General features: G+C 36.3%; 1 protein-coding gene across 8 annotated transcripts; it reads left to right on the top strand.

The window, feature by feature from the left end:
* The first annotated feature begins 1,966 nt into the window (after positions 1–1,966).
* Positions 1,967–27,099, top strand: LOC109063570 (plasma membrane calcium-transporting ATPase 3-like). 8 transcript variants are annotated; one of them, XM_042761860.1, is made up of 23 exons: positions 1,967–2,510; positions 4,504–5,067; positions 7,600–7,797; positions 8,223–8,480; positions 9,217–9,342; positions 12,139–12,267; positions 12,564–12,629; positions 12,824–12,862; positions 13,241–13,405; positions 14,807–15,021; positions 15,184–15,426; positions 15,541–15,782; positions 16,552–16,786; positions 16,970–17,149; positions 17,738–17,825; positions 18,079–18,185; positions 18,577–18,768; positions 19,332–19,545; positions 19,698–19,909; positions 20,275–20,382; positions 20,492–20,674; positions 22,370–22,456; positions 25,792–27,099. In XM_042761860.1, exons 2-23 carry the CDS (start codon positions 4,860–4,862, stop codon positions 26,188–26,190), a joined length of 3,894 nt encoding a protein of 1,297 aa, XP_042617794.1. In that variant the 5' UTR covers positions 1,967–2,510; positions 4,504–4,859; the 3' UTR covers positions 26,191–27,099. The 8 variants fall into 8 exon arrangements, with proteins under 8 accessions (XP_042617794.1, XP_042617801.1, XP_042617800.1 ...); XM_042761867.1 differs by having other exon boundaries at positions 1,968–2,510; positions 22,370–22,523; positions 25,792–25,957; XM_042761862.1 differs by lacking the exon at positions 1,967–2,510 and adding an exon at positions 3,356–3,742.
* Positions 27,100–27,367: the final 268 nt, after the last annotated feature.

The raw sequence follows: 27,367 nt of genomic DNA, 5'->3' as shown, positions 1-27,367 counted from the left end.
GGTGCCTTGCTCAAGGGCACCCAAGACTCAAACCCACAACCTTAGGGTTAGGAGTCAAACTCTCTAACCATTAGGCCACAACTTCCCCTTGTACTCGCCATGGTAACCATGGTACACTAACCATAGTTTTACGTGGTAGCCTATTTGTAGTAAAACTGCCGTTATACAAATAGCAGTCAAACTGCCAAAAAACATAGTATACACTTTTACTATTATAAAACCATGGTTAATTTTTATGAGGGCTGGTGTACTGGAAATCTCTGAAAATGTCTAGTGTGTGCAATCAGAAATATCCTGTGCATCTCAAGTGTATGGTCGTGTAGGGGATTCAGGTAATTTTTGTACACGGGTCGTACACCTTAAGTTTCACTGAAATTTCCCATGTCAGATTTATCCCGGAAATTCCTCTTTTCATGCGGTGAAGGAAAGCGAGAGAGGCCCACAAACAGATTATGTCAGTAGGTAACATATACTCTCCAAAAGGATGTTTTAATTTTTAACACTTTTTTTGTGTTTACTATTTTAACACGTTTTGTCATTTTATTTACATAAATGAAACAAATTGTGTAACTATAACACATTAGTGTGTTGAAATTAGCAGGAATAACACACTGGTTGTGTTAAAAGTAACACAAAATGTGTTGTCCTTTACTATTCAATTCAAGTTTTCAATTCAAGTTAATTTGTATAGCGCTTTTTACTATACAAATCGTCGCAAAGCAACTTTACAGAAGACACAGAGGTGTGTTAAGAAACAGCACAGGTTTGATGTTTTTAACAAATCCTTTTTAAGAGTGTACAGCACATTCCACCCTCATTAAAACCTTTATTTGAATCTAATTCATTAAAAACAAGCCTTTGAGATGGAATATTCAAAGCATGGAACCAAAACACATATGATGGCAAACTGCACATTGTTCCACTTCTGACTCAAGGGATCCAAAAAGAGTGCAATCATTAAGATCTATCATAGTTTAAACCAGTCAAAGTAGAATCTTCTTAGAAGCAAATACTATTCTGCATAAGCTAAAATTCCAATTTTTTTGAATTTGAGTTGAATTAATAAGATCTTAATACTTTTTGAGCATTATATACAGAGTAAGAGGGCTCTTTTTAAATATACAGTCCTTAAGTTAGATATTAGCTCACAGCATTGTAAAAGATTCATAATTTTCATTAGGAATAGCTTCAGAAATCATGTAGATATCTTGTACAGCAACATGTGACTGTTGCTGGATGCAATACCATTCTCCTCCACTAGAGGAGACAACATTGTCACTAAAAGGATGGATGCCAAGCCGAGAGAAAGATAGAAGTAAATGAATTAAAGAGCAAATTCAACATCTTATATCTATGTCATTTTATTTTTTATTATTTTTATTGTTATTATAATATGTAAATAACTGTGTTTGGCTTAACTGTGTATGGAAACATTTTGTATCAGTCTAGTGTTTAGCCTACTATTTTTGATTTTTTTTTAGACATTTTTAAGTATGCGTTCTTTTTTTTTTTTTTTTTTTTTTTTTGTCGTCGTGTATCGTTATTCTTATGTGTTAACATGCAAAATTTATTCGAGCTGTGGTCATGTTACCATCCCTTTTATGACTAAGACCCACCTCATAAATATTAATAAGGTCATGCTGTTGCTGCGTGGTAATCGTCCAATGCCGAATGTCTGCTTCATGAATATTAAGTACATTATGCTAACGCTTCGTGACACCCACCCAATGGTAACGTCTGCTTCATGAATATTAAGTACGTTATGCTAACGCATCGTGACAACCACCCAATAGCGAAAGTTCTGCTTATGAATATTGATTAGTCGTGCTGACGTTGCGTTGTTACCTTGCTTGATTACCTTCCTAAGGCAAAGCCCGGGTTATGAATATTAAAACCCCAGCCTTCGCCATAGTAGAAGTCTTATTTTACAGGGAAAAGGAAGGGATTGCGGAGAGAGAGGGAGGGAAGCGAGAGGCCCGGCGCTCACGGTTATTCACCCGCCCCTCCCCCATCTCCCGTCCTCCAGCGCTCGGATGCTGCTGCTGCTGCTGCCGTCCCATCACCGAGAGATGCGCGTCAAACAGGCATCATCAGCATGTAGACCCACATATCTCCTTCACCCATCACTCTATCAATCAGCGCCCAAAATCACAGCAACGATGTGACCAAAACGACCATGCTTTACGTTCCTGACAGCACAACGCGCCGTTTTTAACCGATTAATTAATGCGGACATGGTACAATCTGATCTGCATCATTTAGGTTTTCTTCCGCATAAGATGAAGTGCTCACCACAGTCTGCTGCCTCCTGCTCCCTTCATTTGATTTTTATTCTGCACCGTTGCGCATCATCTGTATTTGGAATAGCGTAAAGGTCAAATGATGTGACTTTCATTTTTGTGTTCTCCATGACGGGCATGATTTGAGGCTAAATCACTGGATATCGTCCCGGGTTTCCTGTCTTTTTTTTCCGACTCAACGTCAAATGTCCTTGGAACATGGCCTGCGCGGTGAGTGAATATATTTGTTCACAGATACATGTTCACAAGTGCCTTGTGATGTATGTTTTGTGTTGGGTTTGTTTATTTGTTTCAGTCGTGTCTGCTAATGTATAATTAAAGTGCTTTATTATGATGATTATAGTAGGTAAGCATAACATGGAAATTTACAGTATGCCCAGCACGTTTCTGCTGATATAATTCACCAATATAAGTTTTATGTCATGAGGGTATTCATGATTGTTCATTCAACAATTGTTTTTTTTTTCTTAAAATAAAAGAGTAATGCATGATAAATAATCATACAGTAATATATATAAAGGCTAGCATTAATAATATGTAATACAAACAAATGATCACAAATATAATCCAGTGTTTTAATCATACATTCGATAATACTTTAACATTTATTTAAAAAAAAAAAAAAGCTATATATATTTTTATTTATAATTATTGTGCCATAAACTTAATTAAGAGCGGTATGTCTATAGATGCCTGTATGCATAAAACAAATTAGTAGTTTTTGATAGACTAAAAAGCAGGTGATGGATTGATGTAACCTTGCTGTCTGGTTAGTTTGTGCAGCCTTTCATTTTAATCCCCGCCAAATGTTTTTAATATTCATTTGTTTTAACTTTACCCTCGCTATGGTTAATCGTAAGATTATAACACAAATGCTACAGTTATTTTTTATAAGCTGTGAGCAGCTGTACAGTGGACCAAGGTGAACATCTGATTCCTGAAGGTTACCAGGAAAGGGCATCATCGTCTGTAAAGCGCATGTTTGTTGAGGAATCTTCTGGCCATTTTTAATAAAAGATGAGGTGGCGCGCGCACAGATTACAGGTTTAAATGTTCAGTAACCTAAAGTTGGTGTCACAGCAGGGAAATGGAGGCGCAGAGCTCAAGCGGATTGTAATGTCATCCAAAATTGCAGGCCTGATTGCTGGTAGTGTTGCCTTCGCAAATCTGTTCTGCAGTGGGATTGGGCAAGTGTTTATGTGCGCATGCGCAGGCGTCTCGCACTGAGTGAAAGCAGATTTTGCGTCGAGAGGCGGCACTGGAAGGTACATGGGTTGGGGAGAGGAGCACATAAAGCACTTTTATCAAGAGAGAGTGTTTCTAAAGGCGTTTAGATAAGAAGTGATTGTCCCCGGTTTCCCTCGGATATTATGCAAACAATCCATTGCAGTAGGTGTGCGTGTGATGAATGCCCACTAACTTCCTACACCTGAGACACCTCGGTGAGCAAAACGCCACCTTCACATTTCAAAACGTTTACATAATTGTTTCTTCAACTTTTGAGCGTTTCAATAAGCCAAAAAAAAAAAAAAAACACTTGCACAAATACTTTAATAATGAAATCTAAGAGCATAAATGGGTAGTCACAATTATGCTACTAATAAAATAATAAATAAAGGAACACTAACACGCATTTAACTATATGACAAAGGGTCTAATATATCATGAAGGAAGATGCTAGATGAAAAGTTGTACCCAGGGCATTGGTGTTCGTGTCATAATTGCCGGGGCAAGCTGTCAAGTATTTTATATGCTGGAATTTTAAATTCATTCTCATCATGCAAGCCAAAATAATGATTTGATGTATTTTTTATTTTTTTTATTTCTTCTGTTTCAATATTGTTTGGCTGTTTAAATGGTTGGTAAACCATTAAAACATTTTTTATGTCATATTTCAGAACAAAATTCTTATAAATTATTTAGTATTCAAAATTTTTATATTGATTAATAGCCAAAAAATGTGTTATAGTTTTATAATGTATTTCAAATCTTCTCAAATCATTTTCTATCTATTTTTGTTTCATGATAGCAAAGTGTTTTTATTTTCATTTATGTATTATTTTTATGGAAAAAAGTCATTAATGCATCTAATTTGTCTCAAGATTTTAGGGTGACGCTTTGATCACTCATTTTTCAGAGCTGTGTGTTTTTGGTTTAAGCAAGTTGATGAATTTTTAAAAAATCTTCCTGTTTTGTTCCTCAGGTTTCTTATGGACGTTATTCCTGTCACTAGATCTCCTTTATTGTTTGATAATCAGTAACACTTGCTTTGGTCTTCATAGAGATGGATTGGCACAATGGCTACCACTTTATTTGCTGACTTTTCCTTTATGGGGGGATATTTCAGGGGAACCCCAGCTACCATACCATAGAATAGAAAACCCCAAAGAATCTCACAATTCATGTCTCAGTATGGAGAACTATATAGAGAACATCTTAGAAATAGGTGAGGAGGAAAATAAATAGGACAAAAGAGATCACACATTGTCCCAGGTACTCATCTTTTAGCTCATAGCATCTGCTAAAAAGCTTCCAGTCTTCCACAACCAACACACCATCATGGGGGATCTGGGCAATAGCACGGTAGACTTCCACCCTAAGAAGCCGGGGATGGACAAAGAAGGTCATGAGGGAGATTTCGGGGTGACAGTTGAGGAGTTATGCTCGCTGATGGAACTCAGGGGAGCCGAGGCCCTGCAGAAGATCCAGGAGAACTACACAGATACAGAAACCCTCTGTCACAGACTCAAGACTTCACCTGCAGATGGTGAGTAGCACTATTTTAGATATGTGACCATATCACTTGCTAATTGCTTAAGCTCACACATGCATCCTGAAACATAAAGACATTTTCAGCTATTAAAGAAGCTGTTCAGCTATTATAAAAATTTAGTGGTCATTTACTCACTCTCAGGTCATTCAGAACTTTATGATTCTATTTCTTCCGTGGAACAAAAATGGAGAATTGTACTGATTGCTGTGTACCATGCAGTTAGTCCCTATGGGGACTGAGGCTTTTATCACTAAAGATGCGAAAGCATCATAAAAGTATCATAAAATTGGTCCATTAGACTTGTGAACTACATATTCATATAGGTCTTCTGTAGACGTACAATAGTTTTTTGTGTCAGGAATAGACCAAAATTTAAGTCGTTATTCACTGATAAGACTTTTAATGTAGTGCATGAGTTGTATAGACCATTTTTATGATACATTCATGGTGCTTTTGTGTCCTTTTTAAAGTTTGAAAGCTTCAGTCCTCATTCATTATTAATGCATGGGAAATGGAAACCAGTTCAGTTCTTCAAAACTGTTCCTTTTGTGCACTTCAAACAAAAGAAGTTCATACAGATTTGGAATGACATGAGGATGGTTAAATGATGACACAGTTCATTTTTGAGTGAACCAGTAAAGTCCTGTAAATCCAGATCAACCTATATTCATAAATGCTTCTTTTCAAAACGAGCCTGTCTTCATGAAAAGAAATACCAAATGCCTGGAGCCTTTATCTGCCTTTGAAAGCAGACATCCCTGAAGAGCAGCTTGTGTTGAACTTAATTCTACAGTTTTCATAGTAAAAATGAAACACATTGATAAATTATTTTCAGTAACTAAAAAATAAAGTGAAATATAAATATTAGAGGAAAACCTAAAGTGAAAATTAGAAATGTTGCTTTGGCAACTAAGTACTAAAATTACTAAAACCGATATGAAAATGAATAATAACTGCATAGAAAAACACAAAATAATAAAATGACAGAATATTCCAAAAATAAATCCAATCTAAAAATAAAAGCTAATTAAAAAAATTAGGGGGTGGAACAAAATTCTTTCATCATGTGATACGAGAATCGATATGCTGGCGCCAAATATCAATATTTTAATAAATAAAATAAGGTGCTATAAATAGATTTCCCTGCTCCCCGTGTCGCTACTTCATGGCTCCTCGAGGTGGCACTCAACATGTGAATGAGGGAAATGTGAACTTAAATTAACTAGCCTAAATAAAAGAGGATTTTAACGGGACGTTGGACAGCTGCATAATACATCTAAATACATAATATGAGATACATCAGATAGGCTACTGTGCTTGTTTATCAATTTACTATTACGTCCTACGATTTCATTTTTTGAATGATCAGAAACTGTTTACCAAATCAATGCATAATATTCAGTTAGTTAAGATTTTAAGTATCAGAAGTAATGTAATGTAATGTAATTATTTTGCTCCGAATGTTTTATTGCAGTTGCTGTTCTGGTTAGATGATCCTACTTTGCGCTCTGATAATCACATTGATTCGCATCTTGTCCTGACCTCTTGCTTTCAGACCAAGTCATGCGGTCTGCCTGCATCGCTATTTGGCAGCCACGTTAAGGTTACTTTAAGTTTATTGTAAAGCTCTTTCTCCTCCTTTAATGCTGCTCTTTGAAAAACCTCTCTTCAGAAACGATACAAAAGGAGAAGCTTAGGGGCATGGATGGAGAGATGAAAGGGTCGAAGAAAGGACTGGATGTGCTGCAAAAGTCTTTCATGGTAGTCCATGGAAAGAGGATTGCATTGGCATATCTTAGTTGTCTTAGTTCACTTGCACATATTGTGCTGAACAGAGACTGAATGAATAAATCGGGGCAATTGGAATGAGTTGGGGAAATGATTACCTACAACGAACCTACAACCCAGTGGAGTAACTCAATTAGGTTTTAGAGTGAGTGAAAGGGAAGCTCTGATGGGAGATGAGAGGTTGCCAGGGGCAGCAGGTGATGATTGGCAGGGTGAGGATGCAGAGAGCGTGACAGTCTGTCTGGGTCTTGCTGCCAAAAATCACACCCTGTGGTGCATCCGAAACACACTGACTTAACCATCTGTGCCCTGTGTTCTCTTGTTATGTCCTCTCCCCTTCCTTCCTGCCACCCTAAGAGGTCAGGGATTGGTGCTAACAGAATTGAGTGATGACTATCGAGCATCCAGGAAGTTCTCAAAACCATTTGCATAGAGAAAAACCCATTAATAAACAAATTAAGAGTTTTTAAGCACCATAACTGATTTACACCAGAATACATGTTCTTGGGCTGACTATTTCTGCACTGTAAAACAATTCCTGCTATATTTACTGTAAAAAAAAAAAAAAAATGGTGAAAATGTTTCAGGCATTACGGGGTTGACAGTTTTGTGTGGTTATTTTACTGTATATTTTATTAGCTGGCATTAATATTAATATACCAACCTATGTCTCACAGAATTTCTGTTAGTAAGATTTGATCAGTAACAATGACTTTTCCCACCATCTTTTCCTCTAAGGATTATCAGACAATCCTGCGGACTTGGAGAAACGTCGGCAAGTGTTTGGAATGAACTTCATCCCTCCTAAGAAGCCCAAGACCTTCCTTCAGCTCGTGTGGGAGGCTCTACAGGATGTTACCCTCATAATCCTGGAAATAGCGGCTATTATTTCCCTCGGGCTGTCCTTTTACCAGCCACCAGGAGGGGAAATTGAAGGTGATTTGGTTTCTCAGTGAAAAAAGAAAAAAAAAATGCAAACATAACCTGACCACAAAAGGGATTTCTGGTCTTTCATCAGAAGCTCAAGGAAAACGTGATTTACTTCATATCGTAGCCCCAATAAAATGTCAATAATTTAACAGTGTGGTGACCTTAATTCTGCTAATATTAACATTTTCATACCTAAAATGCTCTTGCGTGTCTTGTGTTTTGTTAATTTGAAACCTTTTGAATGCATTTTTAAAATAACCCTAAGTGTAAGTAACAGTATAGTTGCATGGATAGCTAAGAAAGCAAATAATAGAAGGAATGGAGTGAGAAATGGAAGGATAGATAAAAGAATATAAAGGATTACAAGTAGACACTCAAACTCACTGTCCTCCCACACATTATTACCTTTCCATCTCTTTCTTTCTCTCCAGCGTGTGGTAATGTAAGTTCAGGTGCGGAGGACGAGGGAGAGGCAGAGGCGGGCTGGATCGAGGGTGCAGCGATCCTGCTCTCTGTGTTCTGCGTGGTGCTGGTGACAGCGTTTAATGACTGGAGCAAAGAAAAGCAGTTCCGTGGCCTGCAGAGCCGTATCGAGCAGGAGCAACGCTTCGCTGTGGTGCGGAACGGCACGGTCATTCAAATCCCCGTGGCTGAGATGGTGGTGGGGGATATTGCCCAGATCAAATATGGTCAGTAGAGTTCGGAATTGGCTTCAAAACCCATCTTTTATGAAAGCATCTTACATTATGAATGAACGGATCATAAATTTTGGTGATGTAAGCCCCACATGGGGTGACTTTTTATTAAAAACTTCAAAATCTCTCATAGTCTTAGCTCTGTAAAAAGTGTACTGTTAAACCGCTTTGATTCCCGCTAAATTTACTTAAGTTCTTTATGAATTCATAATTTATAAAACAAATGTAAACAGTGTTGAGTGTAATTTATTTGTATCTATAATAATAATAATGTGTAATTATTAATACATTTTAAATAAACAAAATAATATAATAACAATATAATAATAACAAAAAAAACACAAACACAAACTTATATATATATATATATATATATACACACACACACACACACACACACACAAAAACACACACACACACACACACACACACACACACACATATATAATGCATTCAAATAGTGAAAAATATGTAAATAATATTATTTACATACATTTATAATAAATTTATATTATTAGGAATATATTAAATAATTAAAATAATACCAAATTGTATATTTTTTAATAGTTTTTCAAAGACAAAACATTGGTGCCAAGCCAAGCCAGAACACATAAATTGTAATTTCAATTTTTTCTCTATAATATTATTATCATTAATTTTGGTCATTATAGGAAGTAGAACTCAAAGGCTGGTAAGATTGATCTGTTGCTGTCACTCTGGGGTCTCCTAGGCGACCTCCTGCCTGCGGATGGTGTTCTCATCCAAGGGAACGACCTCAAGATCGATGAAAGCTCCCTCACTGGAGAGTCTGATCACGTAAGCAAATCCATCGACAAGGATCCCATGCTGCTGTCAGGTAGGGAGTAAAGGTTATATAAGTGAACATATGTTTGTATGTGTTTGCTTAGGATTGTGTGGACTGGGTCGGCCATATGGCCGTAGGTTGTGATGAATGTTTTTGTCTGTTTTTACATATAATTCAGATTATTCAGAGCCATACACAGAACCATATGCATACTGAAAGATATTCGCCATTTGTTTAAGAATTCAGATGATTCGGGATGCAAACAGATCCCTGGGACAGACTAGTAATAATGGTTAAAAATCCAAAAGGTTGCAGGCTTGAACATGCAAAGGGTGTTCTGTTTGCTTGAACAGGATGCTTATTCCCACTATTCCCTTTATTTATATGGCGACGTCACGTGTAGTATACTGTAAGTCTTCACAGAATTACCAGTATCAATTAATTTAGGCTGACATTAATGCAATCCATCTGAATTGAACTAATTCAAAATTCAATTGAACCAAAGTATTCTATCAATACTTTAACACTCAGTGCTTGAGCTAAATCAAATTGACTGATTTAATGAGAGAACGTCCCTGAGGTCTGATAAACAGGTTAATCAGCTCCCTCCCTCATTCACTTTATCTCAGCTTCCTGGAGAAAGGCTCAGATTTGTTTTAAGCCCTCCAGAGACCTGCTCTGTCACTTCTTTCTAATGATTGCAGTTCATATAATATAATTATAATATAAATAATTGAATCACAATTTTAAATATATATACTGTGTATATATATATATATATATATATATATATATATATATATATATATATATGCATTCAAATAGTGAAAAAATATGTAAATAATAATATTTACATGCATTTATAATTAATTTATATTATTAGGAATATATTAAATAAATTAATACCAAATTTTATGTTTTTAATAGTTTTTCAAAGACAAAACAATGCTATCAAGCCAAGCCAGAGCACATAAATTATAATCAAAAATACAAATAAAAAATATAACCCTCTCCCATCATTTATCCACAATCCTCCTGCAAACATTCTAATATTGCATATAATTTTCGCGCATCAGGGAGCCACCATCAATATTAGTTATTTAAATATCTTAAATATGAGTATTTAAATATCTTTTGAATGAGGGCCGGCTGTTCACTTTCACTTTCGATTTCTCAGATTCACTCTGTGTAAAGGAAGATCAGATATTTGTCACTGAGCTCAGGATCTGTTGAGCAGCAAATCCTCCAGCATGATCTGTCAGCCATCTCTCCTCTCAACCCGTGATCAGAGAAATCTGACTGGGGGATTTTTTTTTTATGGATTGGGCTACTTTTAAACTGTTGCCATGGTTGATTTTCCCTCCTGGGTTAAAGGTTTGAAATGTTGCATAAATTACATTTGACTGAAATGCTTGTATTGAAACATTTTGGATTCTACCTATGATAAAACTGTGCTAGATATTAAGCTTTGTGAAGTAGGAACACTTTTAGCAATCTTTATAACATCAATAATGATTAATATGCATAACAGTGACTGTAAAAATGAAGGTATGGAAATGACATATTTTGAGTTTTGATATTTGGGATATGGTCATTGTACTACTTTGGGCACTACTTTAACCACCAACCAACCACACCCCAGCCATAATTAAGAATAAGGAGTAAGATTATTTGACCTTTTGTACAAAGGACTCTTAATATTACATTTTTAATTTGATTAATAACCTACATCATAGCTGTTCTTTGTTTTAACCGTTTTCAAAATCCTACACTTTCATGTTAATTTTCGGGGTTAAATACTAAAAACTAGCTTCAAAGAAAATGTTATGTTTTTTGTTGTTCATCAGCTTATGCAATTAATCATCAAGGGGTGCATATTATTTTCTCAGTCATTATGGAAGAGGCATCTCTTCTCAACATGTATGTTTGAAGGCTTCTGTTGTGAAGAAGGAAATGCATGCTGTACAACATAATTGTCTTAATCAGTAATTTTGTCTTAAGTTTATCTCTGTAAAAATATATTTTTTCATTGGCAATAGACATCACTAAATTCTTAAATAACAGTGGAGTAGGAAAAATGATCTTAATTCAAAATCCAGTGTTTGAAAACAAATGTTATTGTAACAAAATTTCTTTTCAAGTACAAATAAATCAATAATAATTTTTATTTTTTTACCACCAAAATAGTACTATGTACTGTGTTTTTTTGTGTGTGTTTTTTGGGGGTGTTCTGATTGATTTTTTTTGGTGGAAAACAATGCAAGATACTGGTAAAGAAGGCAAGAATTAATGTGCAATGAATCAGGGAACAAAGAAGCAATCTGGTTTAGTTTAATTGTATTACACACTGAAAGGAAAGGCCATGGAAGAGACTTCAGCTTTAATTTTGATCCTTAGTTTAGACAAGTGCAGGGGCTAGTGTGAGCACAACAAATAACAACAATACATTACAAAAGGCTATCCATTGGACAATGATGAAATAACAGTATATGCTCATATTTTCCCTTACCCTCACTTTAAGATCACAGAATCCTGTAGATTAAAATATAGTTTTTTTAATATGAATTTAAAAGATTTTTATGACACCTGAGCTTCTAGTCATTTATAAAGGTTTTTATGCTCAATATATATATATAATATTTTAAAATGAATACCGAGGTCCTTTAGTCAGTAGCTAACCATTTTGAGTCACAAGATGGCGCCAATAAGCTATTTAACTTTGGATTGGTATAAAAAGTGAGAGACTGCTGAGTAATAAAAGTATGTAATAACTGGTGTTTGAAGAACTGTGAAGACTGTTGAAAATATTTACTGTAAGAAGTCTTCTCTGTGTTTCACGAAACTCAGGCACTCATGTAATGGAGGGCTCTGGGAAAATGTTGGTGACTGCTGTTGGTGTCAACTCTCAAACGGGCATCATCTTTACCCTCCTGGGGGCCGGAGAGGTGGAGGAAGAGAAGAAAGACTGCAAGAAAGGTTGGCATCTCACAGCAATTTAAACTATTTTATAAATGGTTAAAATTGAGCATGAATAAACATTCGCATCAAAAAAGAAAAATCCATTTTGCTTGAATACCCATATAGAATTATCCAGATACAAAATGTCTAATGGTCTGGGTCAATTCTATTCAATGCATTAAAATGCTCAGAAATGTTGCACACTCATTTGAGTTGATTTTTCATTGCTTTTGTTCAGCATTTAGGTTTTATTTTATGTCTTTACATACCACCTCCATTTTTGTCCTGTCCTCTGTTTCCAATAATTCTGTCAGAGGTCAGTAGTAATTCATCCACGCTGTTATCCAGTGTTGAAGCCAAAGAACACAACATCATAAATGGTAGGTGACATTCACAATAGAGAGATGACTCATAAACAGACATCCTGGTTTTAACTCTCCATATCTGTCAAATATTATCCTTCCATGTTTCATGTTTTCTTTTTCATGCACTTTGTTCTCTTGTGTCAGCTACATTGACCTCAAGCAGCAGAAATTATATTTGTTTTGTTTAAATATCTGCATTAACTTTACAGGGAAACAAGACGGCACCCTGGAGAACAATCAAAATAAAGGTGACTTTCAGGACTGATTTAGAATCAGTCATATTTTCATATTTTCACAAATTTCATATTGTAGTCTGCTACAGTCACATTGAACTCATAACTTTGCATGTAGTGAGTACCGTCCTATCATGGTCTACAAATAATAATAATTTTTATAATTGTTATCATTATTAACAGAGAAATAAAAAATAATATTTATCATATGAATTCATAGATATTATTATATTTAATTACATTTTGTCAGTCAGATCAAATAATGATATAGTGCATACTGTGTGCAGTATACATACTGCAAACCGCAAAAAGTGTGTAGTTTGTTATTCTGAATATTATTAACAATTACCTATCATTCTACTTGCTTGATTACTGTGTCTCCATCCACTATAGCTAAGAAACAGGATGAGGCTGTTGCCATGGAGATGCAGCCTCTGAAGAGTGCAGAAGGTGGGGAAGTGGAGGAAAAAGAAAAGAAAAAAACTAGTGTGCCCAAGAAGGAGAAATCAGTTCTTCAGGGCAAACTCACCAAGCTGGCAGTGCAAATCGGGAAAGCAGGTGGGGAAGTCTAATGTTAGGTCAAGTTCTTCTGATCGTATTGGCTTTTTTAAGTCAAGCTTTGGATTTGCTAATACTCAGGGATAGGAGTTTTACTGAACCTCATAGTAATACAATACTGAGATTTGAATCCATGGCGGAAGGAAGTACCTCTGCACAAAAGAGGATTTTTAAAGATACTCCATTGTTGTTTCTTATGTATTTACATACTCATGCTGTCGAACTGTTGTATAAACCCAATATCTCACTTGTAGCAGTACTATATGGCTATATATAGGCACACTGTGATTACCTACAGCCGAATCACAGCAGTGCAGATATATATCCACATCGAAATTCTACCAATGATGTCACACTGGATAGCTCCACTCATCATGAATTCCCACTCCACACTGCTTTAATCAAGCATGTTCTGATTGACTGTGGAGTTTTTTTTTTTTTTTTTTAAAGTTAATACTTTTATCAAGCAAGAATTGTAAAAAGAACAATCAGTCTCTTTCTCAATCTAGTTTTTTGTATCACCCAAAATAAAATAATATTTTGTTACATTAAGTGGGTATTCTGACTAATATAAAATATGGGGTTATTTCATTTGATTTACCACATTTATTTGACTCATGCATAAATTATGATGTTATGCACTACCTCCCAAATGGTTGGGGTCAGGTTTTCTTTTTCTTTGAAAGAAATAAATTCTTCTGTCAGAGCCGACAGCGCTTTGGGGAACCCGAGTTTTCCAATTCCATCCTCCTCTCTCTGTCCCAATTCGTTTCCTGTCTGCTCTCCACTGTTCTATATAATAAAGGCAAAAACGCCAAAAAAAAAAAAAAATCTTAAAGAAATAAATGCTTATATTAAATTGATCAAAAGTCACAAAAGGCTTTTTTAAAATTTTACAAAATGAATCTATTTTAAATAAATGTTGTTCTTTTGAACTTCTATTTATCAGAAAACTGAAAAAAAGTATCATGGTTTCCACAAAAATATTAATCAGCACAACTACACAATAATAAGAAATATTAACTGAGCACCAAATCAGCATGTTACAATGATTTCTGAAGCATCATGTGACACTGAAGGCTGCAGTAATGGCTGCTGAAAATGCAACTTTTCCAGTAAATTGCATTTTAAAATGTATATAAAATAGAAAGTTATTTTAAATGTTAATATTATCTCACAATAATACTGTTTTTATTCTGTTTTGATCAAATAATTTCAGTCTTGATGAGCATGGGAGACTTCTTTAGTAAAACTTATTAACCCCAAACTTTTAGACGGTAGTATATATTTTGTACAGTTATTAACTATATTTTTGGGGATGATATCTCAAATTGTGCGCCTCTTTGAGGAGAGGTGTGCTATAAGTTTTCTCAGCAATCAAAGATGTATGATATATTCCAGGTCTGGTGATGTCCGCCATCACTGTGATTATCCTGATGCTGTACTTCGTGATCGAAACGTTTGTCATTCAGGGACGGGTCTGGTTGACAGAATGCACACCCATTTATGTGCAGTACTTTGTCAAATTCTTCATCATCGGAGTTACAGTTCTGGTGGTGGCTGTGCCAGAGGGCTTGCCACTGGCTGTCACTATATCATTGGCCTACTCCGTAAAGGTGAGATAGAAATGAATAATTAGTGATTTCATAAAAGTTATGTTGAAGAATGCACCTTTTTTGTGAAGTTGTGTCCATCATGGAAGTGTCATTTACACACACACATTCACATTGAAAAGTGGCACTAACATTTTAACACTTCCCATCAATGCCTTTCCACAGAAAATGATGAAGGACAATAACCTGGTGCGTCATTTGGATGCATGTGAGACTATGGGCAATGCCACTGCTATTTGCTCAGATAAAACAGGGACCCTCACCACTAACCGGATGACAGTAGTGCAGATTTATGTAGGGGACCAGCTTTTCCCCGACATCCCAAGACCAGACCAGATTAACCCAAAGACACTGGAGCTCATGACCAGTGCTATTGCTGTGAATTGCGCCTACACCTCCAAAATAATGGTGAGAGGCTTTTACTTAAGAAGTAAACCATGAGAGGCCATGCATTACAGTTACGACCGTCATTTCATCTTTTAATTTACTCTGTCTTCCACTCTCTTCACCTCTTCCTCCCAGGCTGCAGATAAGGAAGGTGGGCTGCCCAAACAAGTGGGTAATAAGACAGAATGTGCTCTTCTGGGACTCGTGCTGGGCCTGAAGCAGGACTACCAAGCTGTGAGGGAGCAGATCCCAGAAGAGAAGCTCTATAAAGTCTACACCTTTAATTCTGTCAGAAAATCCATGAGCACCGTCCTTCAGATGCCTGACGGAAGCTTCCGCTTATACAGCAAAGGAGCCTCTGAGATCCTGCTGAGGAAGTAAATGTTGTCTTTGTATACGTGGTGATTTTTAAAATTGCCATAGTAATGTGTAATGTTAAGATGACATATAACATTATGTGTTGAACTGATAATAATTGTACTAAAAAACAGTTACACTTTATTTATGATTTATATGCTCTAACTTTCAAAAGCTTTGTTTGGGATAACTAACATTTCTTTTTAAAATAAATGACGTTTTATTTTGATTTATTGAAAAATCCTGAAAAGAGACAATGTATAGCAGTTTTCAACATTGATAATAATAGGACATGTGCGAATGTCCTACTGGAGTAATGATACTGAAAATTCAGCTTTGCCATTATAGGAACAAACTGTTTAAAATAGAAAACAATATATTAAAATAGAAAACAGTTATTTAGATTATAAAAATATTTAATAGTAATACTGTTTTAACTATGTTTGATCAAATAAATGCAGCTTTGGTGAACAAGAATTTTTCAAAAGCAAAAAATATTACTGATGTCAAACACTTAAATGCTAGTGTATTTTATTTATACTATATATTATAAGATTTAGTTCTGATTTTGATAATCAACATTTTGCAAAGGTTAAGCATCTTATTTCACTGGCTATTTGTTTAAAAATGTTCAAACTAAGGACTACTACTTTCTTCGAGGCCTTGATAAATATTTCATTCAGAGACTATTTTAACCATACACTGCTGGAAGAACAAAGAATGGAGAGTAAGAGTGAAAAGTGCAGTCTTTGTCCAAAAAAAAAGTAACAGTTATACCTTCATCTTCAGGTGCTCATTCATCTTGGGCCGTGACGATGAGGCTCGTGCTTTTAGGGCACGGGACAAAGATGAAATGGTGAAGAAAGTGATTGAACCGATGGCATGCGATGGCCTTCGTACGATATGCATCGCTTACCGGGAGCTCCCAGCTGACCCCATGCCAGATTGGGAGAATGAGACAGACATTGTCTCCAACCTTACCTGCATCACCGTGGTCGGCATTGAAGACCCTGTTCGACCTGAGGTATACTGACCAGTTTACTGTCTTGGATATGTGTGTACTCTTAGTTTTTTTTTTTCTCTCCTATTTACCTAAGAAACCGCACATACCCTTTAACCTCTAAAAATCATTAAGAAAACTTAAAATGCTGTATATGAGGCATAATTATGGTATCTGTTCTGATTTGGTGATTATAATTCCAATCAGGTCCCAGAAGCAATCAGGAAGTGTCAACGAGCAGGCATCACTGTGCGTATGGTGACAGGTGACAACATAAACACTGCACGTGCCATTGCTGCCAAATGTGGCATCATCCATCCTGGTGACGACTTCCTGTGTATCGAAGGGAAGGAATTCAACAGGCGAATAAGAAATGAGAAAGGAGAGGTATGCTTTCATGTTTTGTAGTTATGTACGGAACTTATGCAGGAAATATTTCTATATAAATCTTTATTTCCTTATTGCCAAATCCTTATTGCCAAGTTTCATTAAAAAAACATAACATGCGCAAATACAGTGTAAAAAATAAAATGCTAAAATTATCTAGATGATGATATTTGAAGTTACATATACAATATTGTTGTTCAAAAGTTTTTTTTATTTTTTTCAAAGAAATAATACTTTTATTCAGCAAGGATACATTAAATTGATCAAAAGTGACAGTAAAGACAATGTTTTTAAGTATAAAGATATGATGTATAAAGACAACGTTGTTTTCAGTCCTGAAAAAAGTATCACAATTTCCACAAAAATAATAAGCAGCATTTTAAAAAAAAACTATTAAAATTTAATTTTAAAGAATATTTAAATAATATTTCACAATATTAATGTTTTTACTGTATTTTTGATCAAGTGAATTAATCCTGGGTGAGCATAAGAGTCTTTTTTTAAAAAACATGACAAAATCCTAGCGAACCCAAACTTTATAATGGTGGTGTAGAGATGTTTATTTTTCATTTCAATTTTTTTTTGCAGATTGAACAAGAGCGCATTGACAAAATTTGGCCCAAGCTCAGAGTTCTTGCTCGTTCCTCCCCTACAGACAAACACACACTAGTCAAGGGTGAGTCTCTCCCTCAGTTGCGTTCATACCTTGTTCCTATGGGGATGATTACCATTCCATTATGTCATTTAATGGAATTCTCTCATAATGTAAAAGTGATATTTCATTTATACCAAGATACCAAGCTTTTCCTGATGTCGAAGATGATTTTTTTTCAGAATTTTGGCCAGCTTTACATTAAAAATCTTTTGGTCTCAAATCGATTATTAGGATTTTTAAAAATATATATATTTTGTGTATGTCTTGTGTTCAGGTATCATAGACAGCACCACTGCAGAACAAAGGCAGGTGGTTGCAGTCACCGGTGACGGCACAAATGACGGACCCGCTCTGAAGAAAGCTGATGTGGGGTTTGCAATGGTGAGAAGATCCATCCACTAAATATGTAAAAGATTGCCATCTATTTTTAAGGTTCTGTTGCACATAGTGCAATGATAAACCCGACTGAATCTGAATAGGAGACGTTCAGTGGACATGAATGTTGCTTTTACACTAGAGGTTTTGGTTAGGCTCAGGTTCGACTGACAGTAAAGTTTGTTTCTTTGATTAGTATGAAAGCCATCTTCCAAACCATCCTTCAAGTTCATTTGAAAAGTTTATATGAAAATCAGTGTATAACAGCTGGAATACATGGAAGTGTGAAAGCAAAATTGTAATTCTTATTTTTTAAATTCAATATTTAGTTGAAACACACCAGATTCAATGATGTGTGAATGTTCAAAAATAGTAATCAGTTTCTCTGTTTGCATAGGGCATTGCTGGTACAGATGTGGCCAAGGAGGCCTCTGACATCATCCTGACGGACGATAACTTCTCCAGCATAGTAAAGGCTGTGATGTGGGGACGGAATGTGTATGACAGCATCTCCAAATTCTTACAGTTTCAGCTCACAGTGAACGTGGTGGCTGTTATAGTAGCCTTCACTGGTGCCTGCATCACGCAGGTGCATGCATATACTTATATATGTCTACATACTTCCATTCAAAAGTTTGGGGTCAGTAAGATGTTTCAAAAAATGTATTTGCTTCCAATAAATACTGTTCTTTTTAACTTTATATTCATTAAAGAATCCTGAAAAAAATATATATATAAAATATATATAAAATATATATATATATCAGTTTTCACAAAAAAATTAAGCAAGCACAACCATTTTCAAGATTGATAATAATAAAAATTGTTTCTTGAACACCAAATCAGCATATTAGAATGATTTGTGAAGGATTACGTGACACTGAAGACTGAAGTAATGATACTTAAAATTCAGCTTTGCCATCACAGGAATTGATTACATTTTAAAATATATTGAAATAACAAACAGATATTTTAAAGTTGTTATAATACCTCACAATATTACTGGTTTTACTCTATTTATGATCACATAAATTCAGCCTTGGTCCTCTTACCAACTGAAACATTTGAATGGTAGTGTATATATGCACTAGTATAACCTGATATTTAATCTGTGATTTAGTTATTTATTTTGGTCTGTTTTGGTGTATGTAGGATTCACCCCTTAAGGCTGTGCAAATGCTGTGGGTAAATTTGATCATGGACACGTTAGCTTCTCTGGCTCTTGCCACGGAGCCGCCCAACGAAGCATTGCTCCTGAGGAAGCCCTACGGCCGAAACAATCCCCTCATATCCAGAACCATGATGAAGAACATCCTTGGACATGCAGTGTACCAGCTTACCATCATCTTCACCCTGCTCTTCGTAGGTATGGTACATTGCACACTGGTTCTGTCAAAGGGTTTGATAGATACATAACCTTCTTTCTGTTTCTTCTGACGTCTGCAAGGTTGCACAATTAATGTGTGTCAAATCTGTTATCAGTCAATATTACAGTTGGTGTCCCCCCCCCTCCCTCAGGTGAGAAGATCTTTGACATAGACAGTGGACGTAATGCTCCACTTCACGCTCCTCCCTCCGAGCATTACACCATCATCTTTAACACCTTTGTCCTCATGCAACTCTTCAATGAGATCAATGCCCGTAAGATCCATGGAGAGAGGAACGTGTTCGATGGAATCTTCTCAAACCCCATCTTCTGTTCAATTGTGCTGGGGACCTTCGCAATACAGGTGAACGAATATCTCTAGATGTATAAGTCTAGATTCTTTGATTTCCATTTCTACTTGTTTAATGGTCTTTATAAACAAATGCCATACATACATATGCAACCATTAAAATGTTTGGGCTTTTTAATGATTATGAAAGAAGTCTCTTATGCTCACCAAGGCTGCATTTATTAGATCAAAAATACAATAAAAATAGTAATATTCTGAAGTATTATTACAATCTAAAATAAGTGTTGTAATATACTTTAAAATGTAATTTTTTTCATGTGATGGCAAAGCTACATTTTCAGCATCATTACTCCAGTCTTCAGTGTCACATGAATGGAAGTAAACCACTCCACTCCTGTATCTGTGTTTATGCTTTGTAGATTGTGATTGTGCAGTTTGGGGGGAAACCCTTCAGCTGTTCCCCCTTAAATGCGGAGCAGTGGCTTTGGTGCCTGTTTGTGGGAATGGGAGAGCTGATCTGGGGACAGGTAAGTTCTGCAATTGACTCCTAATCTATTCTAGAAGCTCTCAAAAACAGAAAGTGAGTTTCCAGAATAGCAGCTTTAATTGTACTTTATTGTATTGTTTTCTCTCTAGGTGATATCATCAGTGTCAACACATCAGCTAAAGTGTCTGAGAGAAGCAGGCCATGGGCCGGCTCCAGACGAGATCATGGATGAGGATCTTGCTGATGATGAGGATGAGATTGACCATGCCGAGAGAGAGCTGAGACGAGGGCAGATCCTGTGGTTCCGAGGACTCAACCGAATTCAGACTCAGGTGACATTCAGTCTCTGTCTAGTCCTGTCTGTTTTAACGTTGCTTTTGCGTTGTTTCTGACAGGGACAGCTGTTCCTGTGTAGACACATACTGCCTTAAAATATACCAAATGCCTTTTGTGCCACATGCTCCAGTTTGCGCACTTTTTTCGAACTTTACTTTCCTCATAACTCAAACATATTTTTCTTTCTTCACCAGCCTTTATAAATTGATGAAATCTTAATATTTAACTAGCTTTATGTGTTGTAAATCTTAACTTATCTCTCTCCGTCACTTCATCCTTTATTCTCTCTGCTGCTAATATGAGTTTTTGCACTGCTATTCCATGTATTGTCGCTCCTTGGTAACTATTATTGGCTTTTTAGAATTTTTAAATGGTAACATGATTTGTACACACAGTGTTTCTTCAAGTATAGGCACTTTCGCACTGACTTTCTGAACCAAAAAATGTGCAGTACATCTAAAACTGTTTTGTATTTGATAACATTGTGGTGGAAATGCCGTTTTAACTTTAATAATAAATGTAATAAAATTTCATAGCAGTTTATGTTCTAAATAGACAGTTACATACTTTTGACATCATTTGACAAAATTACACTTTATTGGAAATTATAAAAAATAAGGTTAAAAAAATCTGTTTATTATTTTCTTCACACATCACATCCCGTCTTTTATTTCTCATTATTATAAGCATGCTTTTCACTTATGTATCCTTTCTTTGTTGGTTGCAGTGTTAATTTTGCTAACACATTTTTATTTAGTTTTAGTCATAGTCTTTAGACTAAAATGCCATTTAGTTTGTCATATTTTAGTCATCTGAATTGTTTGTTTAATTGACTAAATATCGTAACATTTTAGTCAACTAAATATATATAGCAGATTTAGTTGACTAAAATCTAATGAATTTAGCTAGAGTTTAATGCACTAATTAAGAATTTCTCTAAACTTTCCAAACTTATTACAGGCCTATATTCCTGGAGAAAACATCTATTAAGACTGGTTTTGTGCTCCAGGGTCACATATGCATTCTTTATAACAACTTGCTTACAACATTCTTCTTTCCAGCAGACATATTTATTGGTGTAAACTAAATTTAGATTAAACCTTATTAGGGTTACTAAAGTGATTCATTTTTTAGTGTTTTATGAGACATGAAGCAATTGAATGGTAGCTTATGTCTCGCTGGATAGATCTGTGCGTTATAGTTCAAATGTGCGCCATCTACCCTCCCTACCTCACAGGAGATTAGTTCTGACTGGATCTCTCCCTAAAACATTTTTGTCTAGTTTTTATTTGTCTTTGAAAAAAATGTTGTTGACGAAAATTGTAACGAAAATTATTCGCCAGCGAAATTAACACAGTTTTTTTTGTGATGGATATAATACCACTATTGAGGGATAGTCAATTTGTGTAATTAAACAAACAAACAAAAATTAAACATAAATACAATTTATACATTTAAAAAAACATTCCAATACAGTTTTAATGTGAGTTTCACATAACAAAAAGAAATAATTTATAAAGTGCTCATAGTTGATGAAACACCCTTAAACACTGGATGGCTGGCGTGCACTTTGTCAAATTACGAAATGCTGCTTTTCCTGCAAGCCGCTCGAGTGATTAAAGCCCCATCCCGTTCATTTCATGAAGCTCATTCGCCTGTCTGTGTGATGTCCTTCTCTCTCTCTCCTGCAGATGGAGGTAGTGAGTACCTTCAAGAGAAGTGGTTCGTTTCAGGGTGCAGTGAGACGCCGCTCTTCAGTGCTCAGCCAACTCCATGACGTAACCAATAATTCTACTCCCTCTCACGTAGTTCTCTCCACTGCCAATGCAACTGGTGCCCCCGGGAGTGAGTCCTTACATTCTGTTAACGGCACCTCGTAGAGCCCGTGCACTCAGATGGCTAGCTTATACACCAACACACGCACACACGTGCATTGTTGCCTGCCTTCAAACGCGACTAGTCTGCTGAATGTTGAGTGTGTGTGTGTGTGCAAGAGAGAGAGAGCAGATTATTATTGGAGCATCTGCTTTATCTCTCTACATGTGTATTTTTAGTTTGTTTCGCTTATTTGTTTTTGGCCTTTCTTTCTTTCTTACTACCTCATAACTTATTTCTTGCTCTTGCTGTTTAATTCTGGCGTGGTGTTGCCAATATGAAGCTGGTATTCTTTTTGCCTTTTTTTGATTCTCCCGTTGCTTGATTTGCCTATAATTCACCCTCAAATCAATGTTGCCATAAAGAGCTACCAGAATTTCACACGAATGAGCCCAACATCAATTGAACTGAATTGAGAAACTATAGTGGAGATGTTTCATCTATTTAACAACATTGGAACAATGAAAGCAAAAGGTTGACTGTTGTAAACCTGCGAGTATAAGCCCATAATGGTTTCTGCTGCCATTTTCATATTAGGGATATTAGCATTGATAATGCTAACGTTTTTCTATCCCGTTCAGGACAAAAAGCTTACCTACACAGTGTGCTGTGTTTTTTGCTCTGTCTTTGTGCACCTTGTTCAGATTCTCGTTTCTCTCTTCACAGGTTTCATGTTATAAACTGCCACGCTTGTCAACTAATGAAAATGTCCTGCTAATTGTTGCTGCTTCAGTTTCTACACATAAGAAAACCTTTCTTACTCTCTGCTGCTATGATTTATTGTCACAAAACAGCTTTAGTTTTGGGGACCGTCTTCTTGAAAGTCATTCTCACAGACAGTGATTTGTTTATGCGGATTTAATGCTCCAAATATAACATCAACATTGCCCTCCAGGTACCAGCGATCTTTTCTGTGGTCTAAAGAAAACAGCTGTGTCTTAGTGTTTCCAAATCCCTTCAAAGAGACCCCCGAGCATTAGCCCAGCTGGAATTGCCCCCAGTTTCATTATCATTTCCCTTTCAGTGTAAATCTTCAGTTCCTTTTATTTATGAACCTTTAAAATGAAATATATTCCTTTTTTTTAAACATAGGTTTTTAGTGTCTTATCCTGTCCTGTCAGTCTTGTCCAGTATGTTCTTTTTTATTTCGTCTTCGTCCTTGTTTCATCGTCTTGTGCTGTGTTATCTTAGATTAAAGCCAACAGAGAAGGGAAGATCCAGCTACATTGAGTATATATTTTTTGATTGTAATAGTTTCGCAAAATAATGTAGACATGCCTTGGTGATGCTGCACGAGAGGCCTGCTTCTCAAAAGCTTTTGTTGGGCCATCACGCCACAACAAAAGAACATGACTTTGTGCTGTAGGTTTAGATCTCCATCCTTCAAACGTCTGTCTTTCACCTCCCTTCATGAGGAGTTCTGATGTGATGTGTTTGGAACAACTATTCAAACACAATCCCTTTTCTGTTTTTCCATCCAGTGCCTGAATTACAAAAGACTAGCTGTTTCCTCACTGCAGTTAATTCACAATGGGTTTTTTTCCTCTTTGATATCATAACCATTACAAATTCTGGGCCTTATACTCGAAAGTTTACAATGTCAGTGCTGCGTAGCAAAGAAAACGGCTTTAAATTAAACAGGAACCTCAAAACGAATGGCTCTTTGGAAAAACAAAGCCACAGAAGTGCTGTTGTGTCCATGTTGTGAAGTCCTCTCCCTCTGTCAGTCACATTGCTTTGTGGTCATTCCCCAACGTGGTTTGGCTATGCATGTAGAATGCAGAGAGCGGGAAAAAAAAACTTACATCTGATGAATGTTACGGTCCAACATGCATGGTCACACAAATGATTTTTCAAGAAGATGCATTTTCACCACGGCTGCTGTATAACCACACATGACGAGAACGAGGATGTCAGAACAAGTAACGGACCATTTTGATGAATGATTTTACGGATTTTTTTTTCTATTGATTGTGTACTTGCATGCCATGCATGAACAGGAAAAAGGAAACTTGAATTATTGTGCATGGTTGCATGGGAGACAAGTCCCATTTAATGTGTTCATACTTTTGAGGGCATAGAGTGTTTGGGTTTTCTTTTTCTTTCCAAAAAACAAGGCAATCAAGTTCTTCTAAATGTCCTCATATTAGAGTGAGCTTATATAATCAAAGATACTTTGCATTGTTTAATTTCTTATTTTTTTTCATTGATTTATTGAAAGTGGATTTTAGAAAGGCTTTCAACTATACCCTATAAATGTAACAAATAGAAAACTGATGATGTCAGATCAATAAATAATGCTTACAGTAACTAATGAAATCTGTTTTTTCAAGACTGTTGAATCTGTATTACAGAATTTGTCAACACTAACAGTATGTGAATACGCATGTCTTTATTTATTTCCTGTATGTTTTTGTGTTTGTGCGTTCTGTGCACAGCCGTGTAGTGTAAACCTCAATTTTTTATGTGTGTTTTCCAAGTATGTACTGTGTACACTGTGCGTATGTGTTTGTGTTCGTACCACTTGGTGGTGTGTGCCTTCAGAATCATTTTTTTGGGTGTGTGTTTACTGTTGTCTGTTTGCATGTGTTTTTGGTTTTCTTAGAGTGTTCCATGAATTTGAATCACCTGGTATTGAACTGGCAACAGTGAAAATTTTTGACCTTTGCAGACACGTCTTTTATTATTTTTAATTTTTATCTGTTAATTTTTTTATGGTCACTAATTTGACATGCCTTTCTGCTTATAAAACATCAGAGGTAAAAAAAAAAATCAATTATCAACAAAAAAAGCTTTAAATTTGTGTCTAATGTGTCATTTGTTAGAACCACGTATTAAATGGAAGGCAGACAGGGGGCTAAGGCTGCTTTGACAGATCATATTCACGATAGTTTTGGTATCCCTCCGTTTTATTGGAACAATTTGTGTTTGCCGTCTTGTGTATTATCTTGAGATTTCCTTTTATTCTTGTAATTACAACTTGGATTTCAATGATTATTTTTGGGCGTCATTCTATATAGGCCTATAGAATGGCTGTGGAGTTTTGTTTCTTTCTTTTCAAAGGCCTACTGCACCAAAGGCCTTAATGGATGTGAAACTTTCAGCTCTCGCAGGTCAGCTAGCTGAAAGTGCTTGAGTAGTGCAAATGGGGGACTAAACTTCTCTCCACCTCTCTGTCCCTTTGATCCCTCCATTTTCTTCCCTTTGACATCTCCTACCCTGCACCCTTGACGTATAGATCCGGGTGGTGAAAGCTTTCCGTAGCTCCCTCTACGACGGCATCGAGCGGCCCGAGTCGCGGAACTCCATTCACGACTTCCAGGCGCACCCGGAGTTCATCATCACAGACTCGGTCCACAACATCCCCCTGATCGACGAGACGGACGTGGACGATGAATCGGAACACTCCAACCATAACCACGTGCGTGTGGCGCTTCGTCACCCCAGCCCTCACTCTCAGCCCCAGGAGCCCCAGAGGCCTCCGCGATCCCGCTACCCGCCCCGCCCGCTGAGGCAGCAGAGTCTGCCGGTCACCCTCAACTGCAACAACAACGCTGTCGAGAGCCGCGTCTACCTGGGCTCGAGTGTTTCTCCCTGCCCCGCGAGCCCTCTGCACAGCTTGGAGACGTGCCTCTGAAGGTCAGAGGTCAGCCAGTTGAGACTGCCAGCCAGACGGAGAAACGCTTGTTTCTGTACCTAATCTTTGTTCCTCTCACTATCACAGATTCACTGCTTCAAAATTTTCAGTGGTTCTTTACAGTATCTTGTGTGACCCAAAGACAATCCCGCTCCGCATGAAAGTGACCAATTATGTTCTCATACAGTATGTTGCACTTGAAAAAGTACCTAAAACGACAAGATGGATCTATGTGTATGTAGGCGTGGACTCTGGCTAAAGATTTTGAAGAAAAAAAAAAAAAAGTTTATTTGGGGATTACTCCTTTCGCCTTTTAATTAATAACATTATTGTTCCAGTTATTATAGTGGTTATATTTCTGCTCAAACTACAGCAATTAATACTCCAGTTACTATACTCCAATTATGATACTTTATCGTTTAGCTTTATATATAACTAAGTATGTTTGTATGTATGACATAAGTCTGTATGTATGTGTATTTGTTTGTTTGTTTGTTTGCTGTTGTTAAAATCCGTGTCTATGTTCTCATTGGTTCCACACGTGCCCCGCTCTCTGTTTTCTGTGTTAGAGTGTGATGTGTACTTCCAATTAAAAAAGGAAATGAAATTACAGAATATATATCAGCAGCATAAATAAAACAAAATCTAACCATTGGAGGAAAATCTTACAATACTTGCTGGAAATGACGGACAAAAGAGGCAACGGTGCAAGAGCACTGGTCTTGACTTTGAAGAGCTTCTCAGCTATTCTCTTCAAAAAGAAAGGAAAGACATTTTCAGGATTTAGGAAATATCAGTTCTTTTTTTTCAGGATGGGTTATGTCAGTAAATCAGATCAGCAAGACGTAAATATGTCAGAAAATAAATACTTAGCGTTTGATGGGAAATTTACTTTCCCATCAGTCAGAACGGGCGTCTGTGTGCTTTAAATATGGCGTTTATGGGTCAAGAAAATGTTAAGATACACAAGAAAATATTTTTGATCAGATCACGTGAAACCCTTTAATCTTATAAACTTGTATACAAAGTAATTAAACATCTGCATAATTTACCATAACTTTATGCATCACACTGCATTATTCCAGCTCTTCCTTCTGTCATAGAACTGTGCACATATTCTACCAGAGACTTGTCAGGCTTGAAGGTAAACTAACTTTTTCATTACTAATCGGTATTT

This window comes from Cyprinus carpio, chromosome A8, assembly GCF_018340385.1.
Source record: "Cyprinus carpio isolate SPL01 chromosome A8, ASM1834038v1, whole genome shotgun sequence".
Lineage (NCBI taxonomy): Eukaryota > Metazoa > Chordata > Actinopteri > Cypriniformes > Cyprinidae > Cyprinus > Cyprinus carpio.
Note: the sequence above shows the minus strand (reverse complement) of the source record. Positions and strands in the feature narration are given on the sequence as shown.

Bases quoted from the DNA above. Each gene is read 5' to 3' on its own strand.
- LOC109063570 (XM_042761860.1), top strand. From the start codon at position 4,860: ATGGGGGATCTGGGCAATAGCACGGTAGACTTCCACCCTAAGAAGCCG. The intron at 15,783-16,551 runs GTAAATGTTGTC...CTTCATCTTCAG, and splicing joins TCTGAGATCCTGCTGAGGAA to GTGCTCATTCATCTTGGGCC. The intron at 20,383-20,491 runs GTAAGTTCTGCA...TTTTCTCTCTAG, and splicing joins GAGAGCTGATCTGGGGACAG to GTGATATCATCAGTGTCAAC.